This window comes from Podarcis vaucheri (assembly GCF_965113315.1).
Source record: "Podarcis vaucheri genome assembly, chromosome: 5".
Taxonomy (NCBI): Eukaryota; Metazoa; Chordata; class Lepidosauria; order Squamata; family Lacertidae; genus Podarcis; species Podarcis vaucheri.
This window is the reverse complement of record NC_138763.1, coordinates 78317144-78338387: the sequence shown is the minus strand read 5'-3', so window position 1 is coordinate 78338387 and position 21244 is coordinate 78317144. Positions and strand designations below refer to the sequence as shown.

At 45.7% G+C, this 21244-nt stretch overlaps 1 protein-coding gene across 1 annotated transcript; it reads right to left on the bottom strand.

Annotated features, from left to right (window-relative positions):
• Positions 1-2269: 2269 nt before the first annotated feature.
• Positions 2270-20637, bottom strand: LOC309532978 (uncharacterized protein; the record flags this gene model as incomplete). The annotated part of the gene is made up of 3 exons (XM_082223756.1): positions 2270-2415; positions 16076-16591; positions 19971-20637. The coding sequence occupies 3 exons, from the start codon at positions 20635-20637 to the stop codon at positions 2270-2272; spliced, it is 1329 nt and encodes a 442-aa protein (XP_082079882.1).
• Positions 20638-21244: the final 607 nt, after the last annotated feature.

Sequence of the window (21244 nt, the reverse complement as noted above, 5' to 3'; positions counted from 1 at the left end):
GATATGACTTTTGGAGAGTGTAAAACCCACGCAGGAGATGTTTGTCTTTCACCCGCTTGTGAAGATTATCAGAGATCATAAAGAAAGGAATATATGATAATAACAACAAGAAGATGAAGAAAATAATAAAAAGACTATCTGGACAGAACTGGATAGAACTGTTTAATCAAAGCAGTAGCAGGCGTGGTGCTTGGTCCCCTTTCGGAGCTTGGAGTATGGGTATTCCCAACAAAAATTTTAAAAATCTGGCTGTATAATTTGGAATTAATGTGGTTTGATTGGCCTGTTAATAAAAATTATATTTAAAAAAAAGAACAGTTTCAGGTTAAGAACGGACCTCCGGAACGAATTAAGTACTTAACCCGAGGTACCACTGTATTCAGAAACAGCCAGTTATTCTGCCTGCATTGCAAAAAAAATGCAAAATGCAGTTAGGGGAGGGCATGTTTGAAATCTCCAGCCACATTATAACCCCAACCCATCCACTCACAAAAAACTTCCTGAATGTAGAAAGCTCAATGTGGCTAGTCTGAAAATTATCTTCTTGGTATGCCGACTTCTTACCGGGCTTGTTTTTGACTTCGTGAGGTGGTCCCAAATGTGCATCCTAAAATGCTGCGGTGCCAGGATGGCTGTACCTTATTAACATGTTAGATCCCAAGGAGAATAATTTAGCAACACCATTGATAGGTTGCATCTTTTAAATTATTTCTTGCTCCTGACGGGAGCAAGTTTGACATTTATGGAGAGTGACATCCTGTATTAAATTTGCATGTAGGACAGGTAATACAAGCTTGCTTACCCTTGAGGAATAACCCTACAGAACCAAGCAGGGTAGCTTAGCCTTGGTATGCACAGATAGCAATATAACAGATTTCACCTTCAGGAGTGGAGCACCCACATGGATTTTGGAAGGCAGGGGTATCCATTGTATTGTAGCATAGCCAGTACCTGCAAGTTTCATACACTCTAGGGGCAGGTGATCTCCCACCTGTCTGTGTGGCAGGCAACCACAGTGGGGGTGACATAGGCTGTATTGTCCATAGAGCCTAAGACACAACACATGGGAGCCCTCTCCCACATTCTCAAGGCTCTCAAGCAACTTACCTTGGGTCAGGAGGAAGACAGAAATGGCAGAGTTACAACACGATTCCCATCAGTTTGATTCACCTGGGAGCCTTCTCCTTCCATGGGAATTGCCTTCCAGCATCATCTTTCTGTTTTGAGATCCTGGGAGTTGGAGTCCCAGTTGCATTCCCTCTAGAGAGTGTCTGCAGCTAGTGTCTTCTCTGCTTCTTCCTTCACCTCCCCAGAGGTAAGTTTCTTTGCCTTCAGATTGGAGAAGGTGGTGATAGCTGCAGGCCCTTTTTCAAGTGACTGCTTGGAATTTACAAAGAATGTCTGCTTGGAAGATGCAGGAATCCCCCGAGGCATTGCAGGTGATAATGGCTTGGGAGTGCTCATGTGCCCCACCTGTTATCTAACTGTGTTGGGAAATATTGGTGCCTGAGTCCTTGAAGAACTCATATTGGGTGGATCAGTGGTCGACCTCAGTAAAATACAGTTTCATATGCATGTGTGTCCTGGTGCATGCATTTAGCTAGGGGACCACTAAATAAGATTAGTATAATAGTAGAATAATCTCTCTCTCTCTCTCTCTCTCTCTCTCACACACACACACACACACACACACACAACACAACACACCAACTAAATTAACATCTAGACAAACAACAAGAAGCTCAACCAAATACATCATTACTTTAATTTGGCTTCTCACCAAAACCTGTGACTTGAAAAACCGCCGTTGTTATTCAACTACAAAACCAATTAATGACAGTCAATATGTGAAAATATGTCTCTACTTCCTATTCTGCACACTAGCAAGTTTTATACCCCTTTTAATTACACCAGCACAAACCCCGCCCAGGTTTGTTGGTCAAAACTGCACATTTCACTGACAATCGAAAGATCCTAAGCTGGAAACAAGGAAATCCCACCAAAATGGAATATACCAAGGAATTCAGTTTACCCGCAAGAGCTGAATTGGAGTCAAGAGGCTCTAATGGCTGTTAATCGAGCTGGACTGAACAGGGAGCTGCTGGACGAAATGGCTAGGAATAATATTAATAATAATTTATTATTTATACCCCGCCCATCTGGCTGGGCATCCTCAGCCACTCTGGGCAGCTTCCAACAAAATATTAAAATACAATAATGCATCAAACATTAAAAGCCCCCCCCCTCTTCCTTGGAGGATCTTATGCGTTCAACCAATGAGTGATTGAGCGCAGGGAGAGGGAGAAGTCTCAGCAGACAGGCGGCAAGGCCAGTAGGCATTCCCTACATTCCTGCTAAAGACACAGGCAGCTGAACTCTCTTGCAGTACAGTGACTGAACTCTCTTGCAGGGCCTCTAAGGAAAAAGAGCAATAGAGGAGAGACTGAGCTTATTTTTCACCTACCATGAAACCTGGCATTTACACCACCAAACCTTGCAGGGGGCATTTTGCAGGTGTTTGCCACCGCTTTTGTGTGAATTGGAAAACGTCAGATGTTTGGTGAAAACCGTGACAGGGTGCCAAGGGCTCGTTTTTGGGCTTAGCAAGAAGCGTGGCGTTTGCACTGCCAAATGCTGCAGGTGACAATTTGCAGGAGTTTGGTGAAATACATTGGAATACCAACAAAAAACAGGACTGGTCAGGGCGCCGAGGGCTTATTTTGGGGCCTACATGGATACACGGTGTTTCCACTGCCAAACTCTGCAGGGGGCAATTTGCAGGTGTTTTGCACCATTCCTTCTGGACTATTTAATTTGACTTGTTCCTTAAGGCTTCAGTCAACTTAGCAAGTTCCAAGTACTCACTCAGTTTTTATAGCCATTCTTCTCTAGTTGGTATACGGTCACCATTCCAGTACTTGGCTATTAGTACCCTAGCCACTGTCACTGCATAGAAAAATTGTTTTAATCTTTCTTTTGGGGTATTGTCAGTTAGAATCCCAAGAAGGAATGTTTCCGGTTTTTTGTGAAATGTAGTTTTTAATCATTTTTTTTTCATTTTCTCGTAGATCGTGTCTCAGAATTTTTTTTATTTCTGTGCACGACCACCACATATGAAAGAAGGTTCCCACTTGTAGTTTACATTTCCAACATTTATTATTATGAGCCCAAACCCATTCTAGATCTATTGCATATTGGCCCTGAAAAGTGCTTATTGAGAACTTTGCTTCATTCTAGGGGAAAACACTGATTGCAGATTAATGCTGCATTGTGTCCATTTGAAAACAGTTGAAAACAGACGTAGGCAGTGTTGGTAATGGTGTGTGTGTGTCTACATCTGCCCAATGACATTGTGGGTAGGAATACTGTAATGTAAAGGTAAAGGACCCCTGGATGGTTAAGTCCAGTCAAAGGTGACTATGGGGTTACAGTGCTCATCTCGCTTTCAGGCCGAGGAAGCCAGCGTTCATCCATAGAGTTTCCCAGGTCATGTGGCCAGCATGACTAAACCACTACTGGCGCACAGAGGACTGGGACGAGTGCCAGAGCACCTGTAAATGCCATTAACCTTCCCACCACAGCGGTACCTATTTATTTACTTGTACTAGCGTGCTTTCGAACTGCTTGGTTGGCAGGAGCTGGGACAGAGCAACAGGAGCTCACCCCATTGCGAGGATTTAAACCGCTGACCTTCCGATCAGCAAGCCCGAGAGGCTCAGTGGTTTAGACCACAGCGCCACCCGCGTCCCTTGGGAATACTGTATATAAAGATGACAAGCACCACTTCCTCCTTTACCCAACTGCAACATTTATAGGGGTGAGTGGGAATGGCATGGATTACGTAATCAAGGGGAAGGTTCTCAAACATGCATCAATTACTGATATCTACCCTTGTGGACAACAGAATCTAGAATAAAAGCAGCATGTTAAGGATGAACATGAACTATTGCGTATTGAGGAAAACTACATTGTTTGTCCTAAGCATGGCTTAACATGAAACAGCCCAGATCTGATTGACAACATAGGTAATGGTAAAGGGACCCCTGACCATTAGGTCCAGTCGTGACCGACTCTGGGGTTGCAGTGCTCATCTCGCTTTATTGGCCGAGGGAGCCAGTGTACAGCTTCCGGGTCATGTGGCCAGCATGACTAAGCCGCTTCTGGTGAACCAGAGCAGTGCACAGAAACGCCATTTACCTTCCTGCCAGATCAGTACCTATTTACCATATTTTTCTCTCTATAAGACGCACCAGACCACAAGACGCACCTAGTTTTTGGAGGAGGAAAACAAGGAAAAAAATATTCTGAATCCCAGAAGCCAGAACAGCAAGAGGGATCGCTGTGCAGTGAAAGCAGCAATCCCTCTTGCTGTTCTGGCTTCTGGGATAGCTGCGCAGCCTGCATTCGCTCCATAAGACGCACACACATTTCCCCTTACTTTTTAGGAGAGAAAAAGTGAGTCTTATAGAGCAAAAAATACGGTATCTACTTGCACTTTGACGTGCTTTTGAACTGCTAGATTCGCAGGAGCAGGAACCGAGCAATGGGAGCTCACCCCGTTGCGGGGATTCGAACCGCTGACCTTCTGATCGGCAAGTCCTAGGCTCTGTGGTTTAACCCACAGCGCCACCCGCGTCCCTTGATTGACAACATAGCATCATGATCTTCTGTTTGCTGTGTGATTCCTGTTTCAAGGGGATAGCTCACATGACTAATGCAGGAGCAGAGGAGGAAGAAGCAGCAGTCAGGAAAAACAGTGCCCCTGAAGGTGAAATTTTCAGAATGTGGGAGGACTACGTAGCAGCCATGTTTTCCGCTTCTTGCAAAACCTAAATCACCCACCTGCCATCCTTTCCCTTCCAAGTGAATGAAAGTGTTTGCAAAAGGTGGCAGTCTGAGAATTTTCGAAGCGGAGTGTTGTGTTTTCTCCAGCACATTTGCTGGGAAATGTATGGAACGGATGCCAAAAACAGTCACAGAAAACAAACCTTAGCTTCTCCTTCTGTTTCCCACCCCTAGCTCCAATAAAAGAAATGCTAAAAAGGCCTTTTCTCTCTCCCCCCTCGCCCCTCCTCTGCCTCAAAAGCACGCCCCTGGAAATAACGTCTAAGATATTCTTAGGAAAGTGTGCGAATCAGCAGATTGGTAATGGGGTGTGGAACATAGCTCAGCACAGACTGAACGCAGAATAATTGCAATGAGAAAGCTTTCTTGCAGGCTATGCTCTGTGTAACAATTGTCTTCCCATTTCCATGCAGGTGTCATTTGGATTGAAATTTCTTCTTATAACTACTGAGTTGACTATTCAGTTTGCTATAGATAACTATTTCCCTCCCTTAAATGAGCAGTGAGGTAGCAAAAATGATGGTGGAGCTGGTTTTGTAAATAAAAATGAGAAATGGGGGTGGGGATCACCAGTGGAGGCAGTAAAAGTCTTTCCAGACTAGGATCAGTTTGGCCACTATTACAAAAAAACACTATATCATCATCTGTAGTAAGCTGCATTTGGGTTTATGGCTCACTAGTTGTAAGAGCCCATTTTAGGAAATGGTAGGATTTGTTTTCATAGCTATCCTTGAGTGCAGCTAGGGATGAGGGACAAATTTGATGGTTGTTCAATGTCTGGGGCAGGTGAGCATCACTCCTAGCATAAGACAGCAGCTGAATTCAATGGGTAAATTGCACTTCTGAAAGGCGAAGCCCAACAGCTGCTATCAATATTATAGGTAAAGGTAAAGGGACCCCTGAACCAGAGCAGCGCACGGAAACGCTGTTTACCTTCCCGCTGGAGCGGTACCTATTTATCCACTTGCACTTTGACGTGCTTTCGAACTGCTAGTTTGGCAGGAGCAGGGACTGAGCAACGGGAGCTCACTCCATCGCGGAGATTCGAACCGCCGACCTTCTGATCAGCAAGTACTAGGCTCTGTACTCGGTGACAATTAAGCTTGTGTACTACCAGTGCTGGATTTACATATAAGCTAAACAAGCTATAGCTTAGGGCACCACTCTCTTGGGGGGCCCAATTTTTTAAAAAAGGAAAATAACAACTGGATGTACATTTCCAAAATATAAGATAATAAAATAAAATAAAATAAAACCTACATGCAGCAACAGTGTTTTGTGTTGTGTAGGCTCATATGATGATATTTTAGCCTGCTCCCTAAAATATCACTGGTTTGCTCATTTCTATATATTGGGTGCCTACATTCTGCTATTTATAATTATTAATAGTTTTTATCGTATATTTACACCTATTATTATTTCATGTTATAGCATGTTTCTAGAGACTAGATTATGAGTCTTTGTAAATTGTGTTTCTAAAGGAACTTTTGTTGTTGCCAAATGCCAATGTGTTTGCATTATCAAGTCTGTTATGATTCAAAAATCATTTTAAGTTAGAGCTTAATGACTATTTCACAATTAATATACTTCTTCTTAATTGTATTTCACTATCAATATACTTCTTCTTAATTGTATTTCAATTCAACAATTACTTTGATAAAACACATATTTTGTTACATACAAATGGCTTTAGATACCTATTAGTTCCATAAATTACCATATAGCATATATTCAGCACAAAAAACATTGACCATTTGTTGTTGACAAAGGGCAGCTGGACATATACAGGGCCCCATTACCTTCAGTAGCTTAGGGCCTCATCAAACCTAAATCCAACCCTGTGTACTATCACATATGAAACTGTTTCAACTTCTGAGCTTCTTGTGTTGATAATAGAATCACAGGGTTGTAGAGTTGGAAGACCCCTGAGGATCATCTAGTTTAACCCCCTGCAATGGCGGGTTCTGCAGCTATCGCATATGGAGATTGAACCTGCAACCTTGGTGCTATCAGCACCATGCTCTAGAGCTATCCTGTTTAGCTGAAGCTCACCCAGGGTGGATCTAAGCACAGGGGGGAAATGCTATAAATAAGTCAGAAATTAGATTGTTTTGACAATAGGAATGGTCTGAAGCTCAACATCAAAAAAACGAAGATCATGGCCACTGGTCCCATCACCTCCTGGCAAATAGAAGGGGAAGAAATGGAGGCAGTGAGAGATTTTACTTTCTTGGGCTCCATGATCACTGCAGATGGTGGCAGCAGTCACGAAATTAAAAGACGCCTGCTTCTTGGAAGAAAAGCAATGACAAACCTAGACAGCATCTGAAAAAGCAGAGACATCACCTTGCCGACAAAGGCCCATACGCTTAAAGCTATGGTTTTCCCAGTAGTGATGTATGGAAGTGAGAGCTGGACCATAAAGAAGGCTGATCGCCAAAGAATTGATGCTTTTGAATTATGGTGCTGGAGGAGACTCTTGAGAGTCCCATGGACTGCAAGAAGAACAAACCTATCCATTCTTAAGGAAATCAGCCCTGAGTGCTCACTGGAAGGACAGATCGTGAAGCTGAGGCTCCAATACTTTGGCCACCTCATGAGAAGAGAAGACTCCCTGGAAAAGCCCCTGATGTTGGGAAAGATTGAGGGCACAAGGAGAAGGGGACAACAGAGGACGAGATGGTTGGACAGTGTTCTCAAAGCTACCAGCATGAGTTTGACCATACTGCGGGAGGCAGTGGAAGACAGGAGTGCCTGGCGTGCTCTGGTCCAGGAGGTCATGAAGAGTCGGACACGACTAAATGACTAAACAACAACAACAATAGGAAAAAAATATCTATGGAAAATTGTGTTTTAAAATTGCCTGCCCTCTGGCGTTATTTGGTGTTGCATGTTTATAGCGCATTCAAATTGCTGTTTCTTTACTAAATGTAGCTGAGTCCCCACTGTGTTTGGTATTTTAAGACGATTCTGGCAGCATATGAGAATTTGAGTCTTGCCATTTTTGTTGCTTTTGAAAAGAGTTGTGTTTATCATTATGGTAAGATTCAATATTTATCCCGTTTTGAGTTCTTTGAGCCTTCCCCCTTTCCATCATAATAACAGGTATTTCTCTGATAGACAGCATCTCCTAGGGATGGGGGAGGAATTCTATTTAGTTTGCATTTAAAGGTGAGCCTACCTAATTGACACTTTCTGAAACAGCATGCAAGGAGAAAAACAGCCGCCCTTCACAATTTTCACATCTACGAATTTTGCAATGCCAAGTACTGTGTATAAAAAATACACATATTCGCAAAGCAATTTCCCCTGATATAATGCTTATTTGTAAGTTATTTTCCCCAATATATGCTTTAGTGAACATAACATACAAAAATGCAGTATGTTGGGGGGGGGGATTGCTTTGCAAAACATGTGTGTATTGGGTGAAATTGCATGCAAAAAATGGATGTATTCAGATAATTTTGCACTGATGGGTTTTAATGTTGTAACCTGTCTTGGGGCCTTAGGTGAAGGGCAGGTAATAATTAATGATGATCATCATAATATGCTGATTAATGATCATGAGGGGTTTAGAAAAGTCAAAACTGATGTGGAAATGAGGAGAACTGAACTTAAGCTTGGAAAAATCAGAAACCAGGGGAAACAAAACTTGCAGATGCACCCATCCCTAATATCACTCAAAATCATGGGGCTGGAGGACAGAAAATCCATTACAGTGATGTTTCCATATCAAGGATAAAGTTCTAGCTTCTGTCACTCAATCCTCTTTTGTTGCTCTTTGGTTAGTGAGAGAAATCCAGCCTCTGGTGCTGTCAGAGCAAGAATCTTTCATAAGGCACTAAATTCACTAGAGGAAAGAGGGGTTGAGGACAATAAAAAATCAATCCATTCCATAAATGAAAAAGGCAAATAAAACATTTCAGGGAGACACTGAACACTGAGCGTCTGACGACTGCCCTTTTCTTAAGAAGTATGTGTGGTGTACAGAGAATTTCCATTTGATATCTTGACCTGCAGTGAGGGAAAGGTCACATCCACAATAAATAAGTCTCATTTCATGGAAAACATATCATGGAAGCCCCTGTGCAAAAGAAAAGTATATTATGCACAACCCCAAAACCATCCAGCAAAAGTAAGCATTTCAGGTAACATCAAGGAGGAGAGCAACAGAATGTGCCAGGGCTGGGCACGTAGGCAATAAACTTGAGAACATCAAAACTGAAATATAATCAAAAGCTGTCAGACTAACACTAGCATTCAGAAAGTGCCACTTGTCTGAAAACCAAAGAGATTTCAGTGGATAGCTACAAAAGTCAGCAACCTCTTCCATGCTGTGAGGACTGGCGGCATTAACCTCAGATCCACTGGAAGCATTTTTGTATCTGAGGAAAAGTGCAAGGACTCAAACAAATGTGAAAGTTTACAAGATACCTAGGTTGTGCAGTACTAACCAATCAGACCGATAGGAGCCCATAGATCAAAGAGAGGGAAACTGTGATGTTGTGGGACTCCACCTCCCATTAGTCCCAAGCAGCATAGCTAGTGAATATGGATGATGGGAGCTATCTAAAAAGCCATAGGTCTCCACCCCTGCAGTAGAGGATAACAACAATTAAAATAAAAAATCATAGAGTCAGGAAGGCTACCCAGACCAATTCCTATCATGAGCGGATCCCTTATATTTACAGCATCTCCAACAAAGGGATGCCCAGCTTTTTCTTGAAGGCACTCAAGGAATTGGTTTTCTACACTTTCCAGGCAACCTTTCTTCCAGTGGTAAAGTGATGGGTGGACCTGAGTGAAGACTGCAACCCTCAGGTCCACTCCCCAAGCCCCACACCCCAGGGCACCATGGATTGGCTGAATTGGAGGGCCTGGCAGTGGCCTACAATGCTTGGTGGCGGCCGGGGGGAGGAGTGGTAATGGCTACAAGAACATGGCAAGGCTCTGTGAGCCTACGGAGGTGCCATGGTGGGCCGCAACAGCTGCTCAGCCCATAATTGGGTACTCAGTTACTACTGTATTGTCTGAGAGAACTGGCACCTGAGTGCAGAAGCAATGTGAATAGTGCTCCTGACAAGTGTTGTAATAAACAGTTGCTGAGTTGCATGCATGAAAGGGTTAACCTGAGTCCTGAGATCAAGTTGCCTGTAAGTGTAGCTTAGCAGGCTCCCTTCAGCTTAGAAAATGTTGCATGTGACTGAAGAGACTGTCTAAAAGGACTGCATCTTTGCTAACACAAAAACAGCAAGATTCTTTTGTAAGGAAGACAAGTTATTCTCTTTAATTGGAAGCTTCTTCATCTTCTTTATTTTACTGCTAACAGATGGAGATTTGTTTGCTGAAACTTCTAAAATTCTGTGAGTAAAATCTTCACTTATTTGCACAGCTAATTACCTGTGATTTAATCTAACCTATGTATTTTCGTGAGGAATGTTTGTTTACAGGTGAATGGGGGCAGATGCAAATCTAACATAGTTTTAATGTACTTGGTAGCAATCACCATTGTGCTTAGCTCTGCTACGGGAGAGTAGGAATCTCTCTTCCAAACCTCTCTCTCTCCAACAAGCTCATTGATGAGGATTAGGCAAGCATTAAAACATCAGTTAGTCTAAACCAATGCTGAGTTAAATCAGCCATTCAGAAGTGAACCTTGGGGATGTATAAGATCTGTGAACCGCCTGAGACCTGTGAGTATCGGGCTGTGTGTGTAATGTTTTCCAGGATCAACCAGCAATTCTATTTCAGAGAAGGGATTCTCCCAACAGTTTTGCTTCAGATGGTATCTGGAGAGGAGTGGTTGTCACCATCCTGTAGATCAGGGATGGAAAGCCTCAGGCTGTCCAGCTCTCCCTATCAAGCCCTTGGGACTCTGTGCAGATCACACACATAAATCCAGCTCAGTACCCTCCCCAAGTATATTTGCCAGGCTGGAATATGTCCTTGAATTCTGATAACGTTTCTTACTTGCCTGGACAGAGGATGCAGAGAAAGGGTGAGGGTGTAGAAACTTCTCACTTTGATGTGGCTGGAAAGAGCCTCAGTAAAAGAGTAAGAATCACATCCATTGCCCAATCCATGTTTGCCTCTCTCCTTGTCCATCCCTGGCATGCGGCACACCCCTCCAAACATTGCACATGAGGAAGTGTGGTCCTGGGCCAAAAAGACGTGCTAGTTAATGGAGCCTGCTGCTTATCTCTGTAGTACTCTGCACTGTAACTCCCATCACCTGTCCAAATGAAATGTAGTAGTTGCCTACTTTACTGGGCATGGCCTGAGAGCCTCAGACTCATTGCAGAGGGTAATGTACATTATGCGGGCTAAAAGTCTAAGAGCTCTAATAATAGAATTTACCGTGGCATACAGTACCGTTCTGCAACTGATCTCCTCTCATATCACTGAGCTCTCTTTACAGGTAATTTGAAGGAAGTGGATAATGACTCAGACTCCATTGCAATATTGACACCTTAGTGAAAGTGCAGGGCTCCCTGCTGCTAATCTATGCCCAAGCTACAGATCGCAACAGATGTATGAAGCATAGTTAGCAGAGACCTCTGATGGTCTATGCAGCAATATTTTCTCTCCTCTAAGCCCCATAGACGCAAGCCCTGGTTTCATTTGCTTTGTTGGCAATCTGATCCTGTAGTTTTGACGAGCAAAGTGAGGAAGGTGGGACCGTCTTAGCTCCCCACCCCATCAATATTTCTCCGTTTGCAAGAGAGAGAAAGAAAAAAACTGATATATATTTTTTTTGACCTGGCATCAAAAAGGGCTGGTTTGTACATGCCTGCACATAACCTGATGTCTCATCACTTGATTATTTATTATTTTTCTAAGTATAGACTTAGTTGTTTCCCCACTTTTATGTTTTGACAACTAATACATGATAACTTCCACCTAAAATGTGTAAAATGTTGAAAAAGCATTCTGTGTCAGCCGACATGTGGAATGAGCACTCAGCAAAATTAGGCAAAAACCAGTGTTTTGAATGCATTATAAACATGCAAAACCAGATGGCGCTGGAGAGCAAAAAAATGTCTCAGCGATTTTCCATAGCGTTTTTTTCTTTTGTTATAACGATTTAATTTCTGATTTATTTATAGCATATTTTTTCCTCTGTGTGTAGACCCACCCTCTGTGGCCTATGGTAGATCCTGGTGCATTCACACATGCAAGTGATGGGCTTTAGTATTAGTGCTTAGTAGCATCATTTAGATCAAGGATAGGGAACCTGTGGCCCTCCATATGTTGTTGGACCCAAACTCACATCACCCCACCCCTGCTGTAAGTAAAAGAACAACTTCCTGGAAACCTAGTGAAAGCTATTACCGAGCGTGTGGCAAACCCCCTGTGGCCATGGCCTCGAATAAAGCCACACCATGAATTGCTTCCTAGCACTGGTTTGATCAATATTTTGCCTGAGTGATCATTATAGGCTTTCCAGTGGAATCATTGATCATATCGCTCCACGAATGTGTACAGAGAGAATTGCGTAGCTGAGATTGTACAGAGGACATCGACCAGGCTTCCCCAAAGCAGCTTTATTTCTGCCCAGAGCAAACGACCCCGCAGTGGAACAAAATAGACAGAGCTTTGCCTGTTACCTCGTTCATTCTACGTCTTTGCAGGCTGAGGAGAAAAGATTGAGATAGTGCTGCGTATTCTGAAAAGCCGTACAGCATCTTTTTGTGTTTATGTCTAGAATAGCCCTCCTCCATTCACATAGGAAAACACCTTTGCTTAAAATCGAACTTGGCAGTTAAAATGGAAGGTGTTAGTAACCAAGAAATGGCATGCAGGTATGGCTGATGTATACCTGGAAGTGATAGGATGAGAACATAAAACCCGTCAACCGTGTGGGTGCCTCTAAAAAGAATACCCATTCTTGTTTCGGACATAATTGTTCTCTCCTTTCAGCTGGAGAATAAATGTCAGATTTAATTTGAAGAGGTACAGGCAATCCTCTACTGAATCAGCCCTGAGTCATGTTTTTCTTCGCTTCCCGTTGATGATGCTTCAACATGTTTTACTCAGCAGTTCTCTGCCCTGTCCCATAATTACTGAACTATGTGGGAATCAGGAAGTGGAATAAAACAGAGTTTTATACTTTTGCAAAAATGAAAAGGTAAAACAAAGGGCTCATTCACACTTCTTCTTGCCCTGCTTCTTTCCCCTGGGGAAAACTACTCTTTAGTGCTCAGCTGGAGCAAATTGCAATTTGGGTTCTCTCCTGACTGATGTTTACTCCAATTTAGCACAAGGGAAACTGTGACTTTTGCACAATTGTAGGAATGTGCTTGAATAGTCATGGCTGTCAGTGACCAAAGCAGACAAGTGTTCCATGGATTTCCAGACAGTGATTGGCTAAATAAGTGATTAAGTCTTTATCAGACTGAGGTGATTTGTTCTGGGTTGGCCCGCTTCACATGGGACATGTCCTCCCACCCCCTAGCCTTGTAGGTCTGAGAAACCTATTCACCCACCAAATTATGCCTTGACAGACATCAACACACCTGATTTCCTATTCCCACCTTAATTTCCACCAGTTAGCTGAGTGGAGTGTGTGTGTTAGCTGAGACCTATGTAAATGCTTAAGCCCAGTGGTTCCCAGAGTTTTTCAGACCATTACCCTCTTGGTTCTGTCGACATGCAGAGGGCCGGGAGGCCAGCTGGCAAGCCCCAGCTGGGCTGTTTCCTTCCAGCCGTCCTGCTGTGAAGAACATAGGCCTCTGCTCCGACGTAAATCAGCGACCCGGGCTTCAAAGCCAGGGCACACTATCAGCAGAGCGAACTGCACACACAGAATAGGCATGAGGCTTGTGGAAGCATACTACAACTACAGATTTATTAATCATAAATCAGGACAAAGAAACATGCCATCTCTCTCTCTTGTCTTCTCAGAAAGAACGGGGGAAAGCAAATGCTATACACAATGGAAGTTCCGGCAAGCTGTGCTGGAATGTAAACAGACATGTGACACGCAACAGTTCCACAGGTCTGCTCCTTAAGGTGGAATGGAAATCTCGACAGGTTCCATAACTCATCCCCAGTGTCCCTACTCTATAAAAAGTATTATCTGGAATAGTGCTTTGCGTGACCCAATAAGGAAAAGAAAAAGACAATACAATTCAAAACAGTAACAATTAATGGCAGCATAGCAGCCCATTCCTAGGGGCCAAGGTCCCTTCATCCCCCCAATGAAATATTTGAGGAGGCTGCCCCCCCCAGGTTGATAGCCATAGCCATTCAAATGGTGTGTGTACCTCATCTTGTGATAGATTATGTGGACCAATACTTTATTCAAGTTGGCTTGAATGCCATATTTATTCAAAATCCAATTAAAACAATTTAGTTTAATTAATTCAACAAAAAAGGTGAACTTGAACCAGTGATAGCAGCTTTTCAAAGTCTGGTGGTCATTTACACTTCTGATGCCCTCCTGCCGCCTCCCAGAGGTCAGTATTGCCTACTTTGGAAACCATTGCTAGTCAAATCAAATCCACCAAACTTTGGCTCAGCCCTAACTCCCTTTTTTTCATGTTTACATTTTGTCTGCTAGCGAGAAGGGAAAGCAGACTCCTCAGAACCTCCCGAGGAATGTCTGGATCACATTGACTCCATGAGTTTCCATTGAAAATATGGGTGAATGTGTTCCACTGCATGCAAAAATGAGAGCTTGCTGCAAGTGCTCATATCCCATTTCCTGTACCGCGACACATCTTGTGTTCTCTTGAGTTGGGGACATGGCAGATACAAAAGGAGTTACGCAAGAGAAACAGGCTTGCCTTTCCAGTGGCAATTCCCTAATGGAAAACCTCTCCCTGTCTCGGCCTATCAAATATTTAAAAGCACCTGACCCTCTTAATTTGCATCTGACTTTGAAGTATTATGAATCATTCCCAAGTAGTTGCGTGTTGAGTTCCGCAGTGCCACCCCCCAAAAAAATTCACACAGCACACGTTAATTTTTGTTTAAGGTTTTGGCATAATTTTGGCCACAACTTTATTTAAATACAGAAAATGTGAGTGGTTGCTTAGGCATTGGTTATGACTATGTCCTTGCCCCCCCAAGGACTGCGCTGGTACTTCCGGACACCACCGGAAGCCAGCGTGGGAAACAAGTATTGGGGAGAAATGAGGCTGGGTAAATGCAGTCCAACACCTCTCACCCTCATGTTCCGGTGGGGTCTTGCCCGGCCCAAGTCCGGCTCCACGGACAAGGACGAAAGGATGGCAAGCCCCTGGATTCCTTTAACGGAATTCCCATTCGCATCATTTGGAGGGATAGGCACCTTACCCCTCCAAGCACCAATTTAACCAATGCCTAACCGCCAACCTTACAAGTTGTGACGATTTGCTACGCAGTAGGCAAAAACCAAGTGGCAAGAGCCAATCAGCCAAATGGCAAAATTCCTACCAGGCCCCCGCTCAAAGGCGAACGACCCCATGACAGGCATAGCAAGGTCAAATGAACCCAAGAACCACCCTATAAAAGGGAGGGGGGGCGGGTGATCCGATGCAAAACGGCCAAGAGGAAGTCCCCTAGTCTAGCTCCTCAATTTATAGACTCTAAACCCCACCTCCAATTTTGCAACACCCAAATTTCCCCAGCGACCCAATTAACCCTTTCATCTTGGGTTCCCAAAATTGCCAAATCATGATGGTGGCCTGCTCCCCAACCGCAACACGTGCTCTCTGCTATTGGGAACACGCTTTGCGTGTTGAGTTCCGCAGTGCCACCCCCCAAAAAAATTCACACAGCACACGTTAATTTTTGTTTAAGGTTTTTGGCATAATTTTGGCCACAACTTTATTTAAATACAGAAAATGTGAGTGGTTGCTTAGGCATTGGTTATGACTATGTCCTTGCCCCCCCAAGGACTGCGCTGGTACTTCCGGACACCACCGGAAGCCAGCGTGGGAAACAAGTATTGGGGAGAAATGAGGCTGGGTAAATGCAGTCCAACACCTCTCACCCTCATGTTCCGGTGGGGTCTTGCCCGGCCCAAGTCCGGCTCCACGGACAAGGACGAAAGGATGGCAAGCCCCTGGATTCCTTTAACGGAATTCCCATTCGCATCATTTGGAGGGATAGGCACCTTACCCCTCCAAGCACCAATTTAACCAATGCCTAACCGCCATGGAGCCCACGGCTCCCCGCCAAACCACTCACAGCCCCAGCCAAGACCTCAGCTTGGCCACCACTGCACCTATCCAAGCCTCATTACCCGAAGGAGAAAGGTGCACGCCATCATCTCGGAATAAATCTGGCCTCTGAGACGAAATTCCAGGATGAAAAATCACATCCCCACCCAACTCCCAGACCTTCCTTGTCACTGCGGAGTTGACACGGCTCCTGGCCCTCTCAATGGCGGCTGGGCAATGACTGCCCTTCCAAGCGCGCCGTTGTAGCAACCTTGACCAAAAGATTTTTCCGTCAGGCATCATAGCCTGCAGCGTCTCCAAGTCCGATAAAATGGTAGCACGCAGGGAAAAACAGTTCATAGAAACCAGGTCGTTCTCACCCAGCTGTAACACAATGGCCGACGGGGGTACCTCCCATAACAACCGCCTCCGAATCCGAGGCAGGAGCTCCGACCAGCGCATTCCCCTTCTGGATATCCAAGACAATTGAACATGTCGAGGAAGGCCGAGACCAGGACCCAATCCCATCTGCCGAGCCGCAACGCCAGCCCAATGGATGATGCTGTGCCCCACCATCCATATGCGGACAGCCGCTAAACCTAATATAAACAAACAAAACAATGTTAGGTCCTTATTAACGAATATAACTTCTGAACACTTCAGACTTCCAGCGACCCAAATCCTGTATTCTGGCCGCTGACAAGCCCCAATGCGCCGCTGTAGTGGCAGCCCCAATCCTGAATGAGTGTGGGGCAAAATCAGATGCCCTGCCGCCACCCTCCAGAATTACTTTGCGCATTACTTTCGCAAACTGCTGCCTTGACAGTGGGGAACCGTCCCCATGCCTAAGTAGTGGACCATCCCCAGGGGTGCGGACTGACAGGTACCTCCTAACATCTTTCACAGGGCAAGGGCCCGCTTCCCCCGTGGCCGGGAGACGAATGAGGGCCCCCCTGCCTTTTTGATCCGTCTTTGAATGTCTAATTGTGATACGGAGTTCTACAGGAGACAACTGCACATCCTGCATCAAAAGACCACGAGTACGGCCATCCTTATGGTCTTCAACCACTATTTCACCCACCCTTAGAGCGCCAAAAAAGGCAATTGAAAAGGCAGCTGAAAAAAGGCGGGCCTCATACACAGACCAACAAACCACCCGCAGCTTTCTGCGCATCTCGCACAACATATCAAAAGATATGGGTTGTCGATTTGCAGGCCGGGAAGGACAAAGTCGACTCCATCCCTCCAAGGCTTTGCGAACAATGAACTTCGCACAAGGATCCTTATCGAAGAACACCTTGCAGAAAAATGCTATAGCAGCCGCATGTATCCGAATTGTCTTAGCTGCCCTGCCCAATTGAAATAGATGCGCCAGGTAACTTAACACCTGGGAAGATGTGGGTGAAGCTCTTTTGAATTCACAGGCAGATTGCTGCATAAACTTTAAAAAATCACCCCACACTTTAGTGTAAGAACGTAGGGTAGAAGGGGAGACCGATGCCGCTACTCCCTGTAAAACTAATTGTTGCCAAGGCTCCAAAGATGTTCCGGGAAACATTCCGGACGTATCCGAGCCTCTGGAACCAGGAGTCTGAACCGCTCCATCTGAAAACGGGACAGAGCATCAGCAATTTCGTTAGACACCCCGGGGATAAAACGTGCTGAAAAAACTATATTATAACGTAAGCAGTGTAACACAAAAACCCGTAATAAGGCCGACACCCGGGGGGAGCGTGACGACAGTTTGGCCAACACTGTCACCACAGCCTGATTATCGGTCCAGAAGCAGACACGACGGTTCCTGAACTCCTCGACCCACAAATGCACTGCCACTGCAATGGGAAAAAACTCGAGAAAGGTTAGGTCCCGCGTAATCTCTCCCCCCTGCCATTCCTGCGGCCATCGCTCTGCACACCAACGTCCATTCCAATAGAGGCCAAAGCCAAGGGAACCAGCAGCATCAGACTGCACTTGAAAGTCATTACGCAAGTTCAACGTGTCTTGCCATAATGACACCCCATTGAATTCCTCCAGGAATTCCAACCAAATGGATAGATCAGCCTTTACCTGGGTGGAAAGACGCACCCGATGGTGCGGTGCTTTTAACCCTGAGGTGAGACGAGCCAATCGAGAGCAAAAGGGGCGCCCCGGCGCCACCACTCTACAAGCAAAATTCAAATGTCCCAACAGCGATTGAAGCTGCCGAAGGGACACCTTCCTCAGTGGGAGTAATTCCCCTATCACCCTTCTCAATTTCTCCAGCTTATCACTAGGTAAGCTAGAAGTTTGAGCCACAGTATCCAAAAGGATACCCAAATAAGTCAGCCGAGTCGAAGGACCCTCGGTCTTGTCTGCGGCTAAGGGAACCCCCAGTTCCTGAGTGAGATCAGCAAACGCCTGCAGTAGCAGCGAGCAGTCACCGGTATCAGAGGCCGAGGCCAATAAAAAATCATCCAAATAATGAGTGACCCCGCCCAGACCAGTTTTTTCTTTCAATGCCCATTCCAAAAAGGAACTGAAGGATTCGAAAGCGGCACAGGCAATTGAACATCCCATCGGCATGGCCTTGTCAAAGTAATACTTGCCCTCAAACTGAAAACCCAGTAACCAAAAATCTTCTGGATGTATTGGCAAAAGGCGAAAGGCAGACTCAATATCGCATTTCGCCAGCAACGCAGAATAGCCAAAACTCCGAATCATCTTGATCGCATGATCAAGAGATGCGTATTTGACAGAGCAGAGCTCGGGAGGGATAACATCATTGACCGATGTACCCATGGGATGTGATAAATTATGAATCAAACGAAATTCCCCCGGGGCCTTCTTTGGCACAATGCCCAAAGGGGATACATGTAAAGTTTGAAAAGGAGGGGTATCAAAAGGACCGGCCATCCTTCGCATAGCCACCTCCCTTGCAATCTTCTTCCGAGCAACCTGCGGTAGCTCGCGAACTGACTTTTGGTTAGCGGGATTCCTTGCCACAGGAGACTTGGCTACCGGAATCCGAAAACCTTGCGAAAAACCATCACTCAAATATTCTGCAGCATCCCCGTTGGGGTACGACTGCAACCAAGTTTGTAAAACTTGCAAGCGGACTGGTGTATACGCTAGGGATGTCAGCGAACTACTTTCCAGTTCCTGAGGTGGCAGGAACTGGGGTGGGCTTTGGGGGTTGCTGAGATCCCCCTTTCCCCCCCCGAAAGGGCCGCCGACCTGCAAAACAAGAGGAAGTGGGATGCGGACCATTGCACCTTTCGCAGGCGTGGGCAAATTTGCACCCCTGGCGATTACATGAGCCTTTGTTGAAATCCCAGCAAAACAGGCGCCGGCCAGCTTTCATTGCCAGAGCCTTAGGCTTCTGCTGCTCCGGCACCTTTTTATCGATAAGTGGAGCCACGTGGGTGGTCCACACGTCAAGATCTTTCCGATCCCAGCGAGCGGAAGGAATTTTTGCCGCACGGCGCCGGAATGCCTCATCGTATTTTATCGCGGCTTTTTCACCTGCTCTGGTGAATGCCGAGCGAACAATAGACAAATAAACCATTAAATGAAGAGATCTACGAGGATAGGCCGCCATTACTACGCCAGCAAAGACCTGAAAACAATCGAGCCAGAGCTCGAAGGTCCTATCTGAATTGGATACCCCTTGGCGCTTTTTGGAAGAGCTACTCTTCTCCTGGTCCTCCGAAGGCGGGGCCAACTTAAACATGTCTACATATCGACCATCCAGAATCCTAGAGCGCACCTTCGATGACAGGTGCAAACCAGGAATAACGTCTCTGGCGGAGTTGGTGGATACTTTAACGTCTGGTACCAAAACGCCATCCAAACATTCCTGAACTATGCCATACCTAGCCCGATGTGTGTTGGACCGGCGCTCCCAAGCCCACCTAGGAAGCCCCGATGCGGATTCGCCAAAGCCCCAGTAAAGTTCCAGCGAGTTACCTGACTCCTCGTCAGAACTAGAAGAAGACGTACCGGTATAAGAAGTAGAGGAGTCATCCCTCCTTCGCTTTGCATGCTTCCGGGAAGATCTCCTGCGGCGACGCTTCCCGCCCGAAGACTTCCTGGCCGGAACCGGTAAGCTGTCCTCAATGGAAGATTCCGATTCCTGATCCGGCCGCGAGGGACCTGGAGCCGATGTAGAAGAAACCACCCGTGAGGGACCAGGAACAGATGCTGCCTCAACAGTAGGCAGCACTAACCTACTATGGCGGGAAGAAGGGGCAGCATGGGCACCCCTCCCCGAAGCTCTCCGGGAAGGATGGGACCTCCGTGCACGGCCACGAGCAGCAGGTATGTATCGGGGTTGGGTTGGCTGTGGGTCACTTCCCCCCACCACAGGCAACAATCCCCCACTTTCATCCTCCTCAGATGATGACAAGACCGGAGATGATGTTCCCACAGGACGAGGCGGTACTGTCGACGCGGACGGCTGACTGGAACACTGCTGTAGAAAACCGTCCAGATTAGCCGCGAAGCGAGATAAAGCAGCAGGATCGCCGGCCATGCTGGACACCAAAGACTGCACTCGCCCTTCTGGTTGTCTTGTAACAGGTGAGCGCAACGCCTGAGATGGGCCTCTAATAGGCCGTTTTGCAGTGGATGATGGACCAGGGCGGGCTGAGTCCCTCTTTGGAGCCATACCTGCTAGGCAAATAAGAAAATAAAAGCAGAAAATTCCAACTGTTAACAAATAAAAGGCCTGAAACCAATAGCGCTTGTAACCAAGAACTCAAGACTCTTGCGACAATTAACTTCAGTAGAACCAGGAACAAAATAATTAATTCGAATTAAACTCCTTAATTACAGCCTTACGCGCCTTCCGGGCCAACCTGCAAGGAAAGAAAGGAGTAGGCAGCCCAAATAAGGGCACAAACCAAAACAAAAGTTTATTCAGTTAAACCAAACCTGTAAAAAAAAAAAAAAAAATCAAAATTCCACAGCAAAACAATATGCAAAGGTGCAAAAATCAGATCAGCCAGCAGGTGGCTCTATGACGACCTGTCCACTTAAGGAGAGAAGGCTGCAGTACCGGCTAGGCCTCTAGGGGGAGCTCAGGAGTAGGCCGGCTGCAGTACCGGCTAGGCCACCAGGGGAGCTCAAGAGCTGGCCGGCTGCAATAACAGCCAACGGCCACAAGGAGGCGCAGGCCAATATCAGCGATGAACGTTCCCAAACCCCACCGCAATGGAGGTCCCCGTGAAGCAGCAAAAAACGCCTCCGAAGAGGCACAGGCCGCTCTGAGGCCC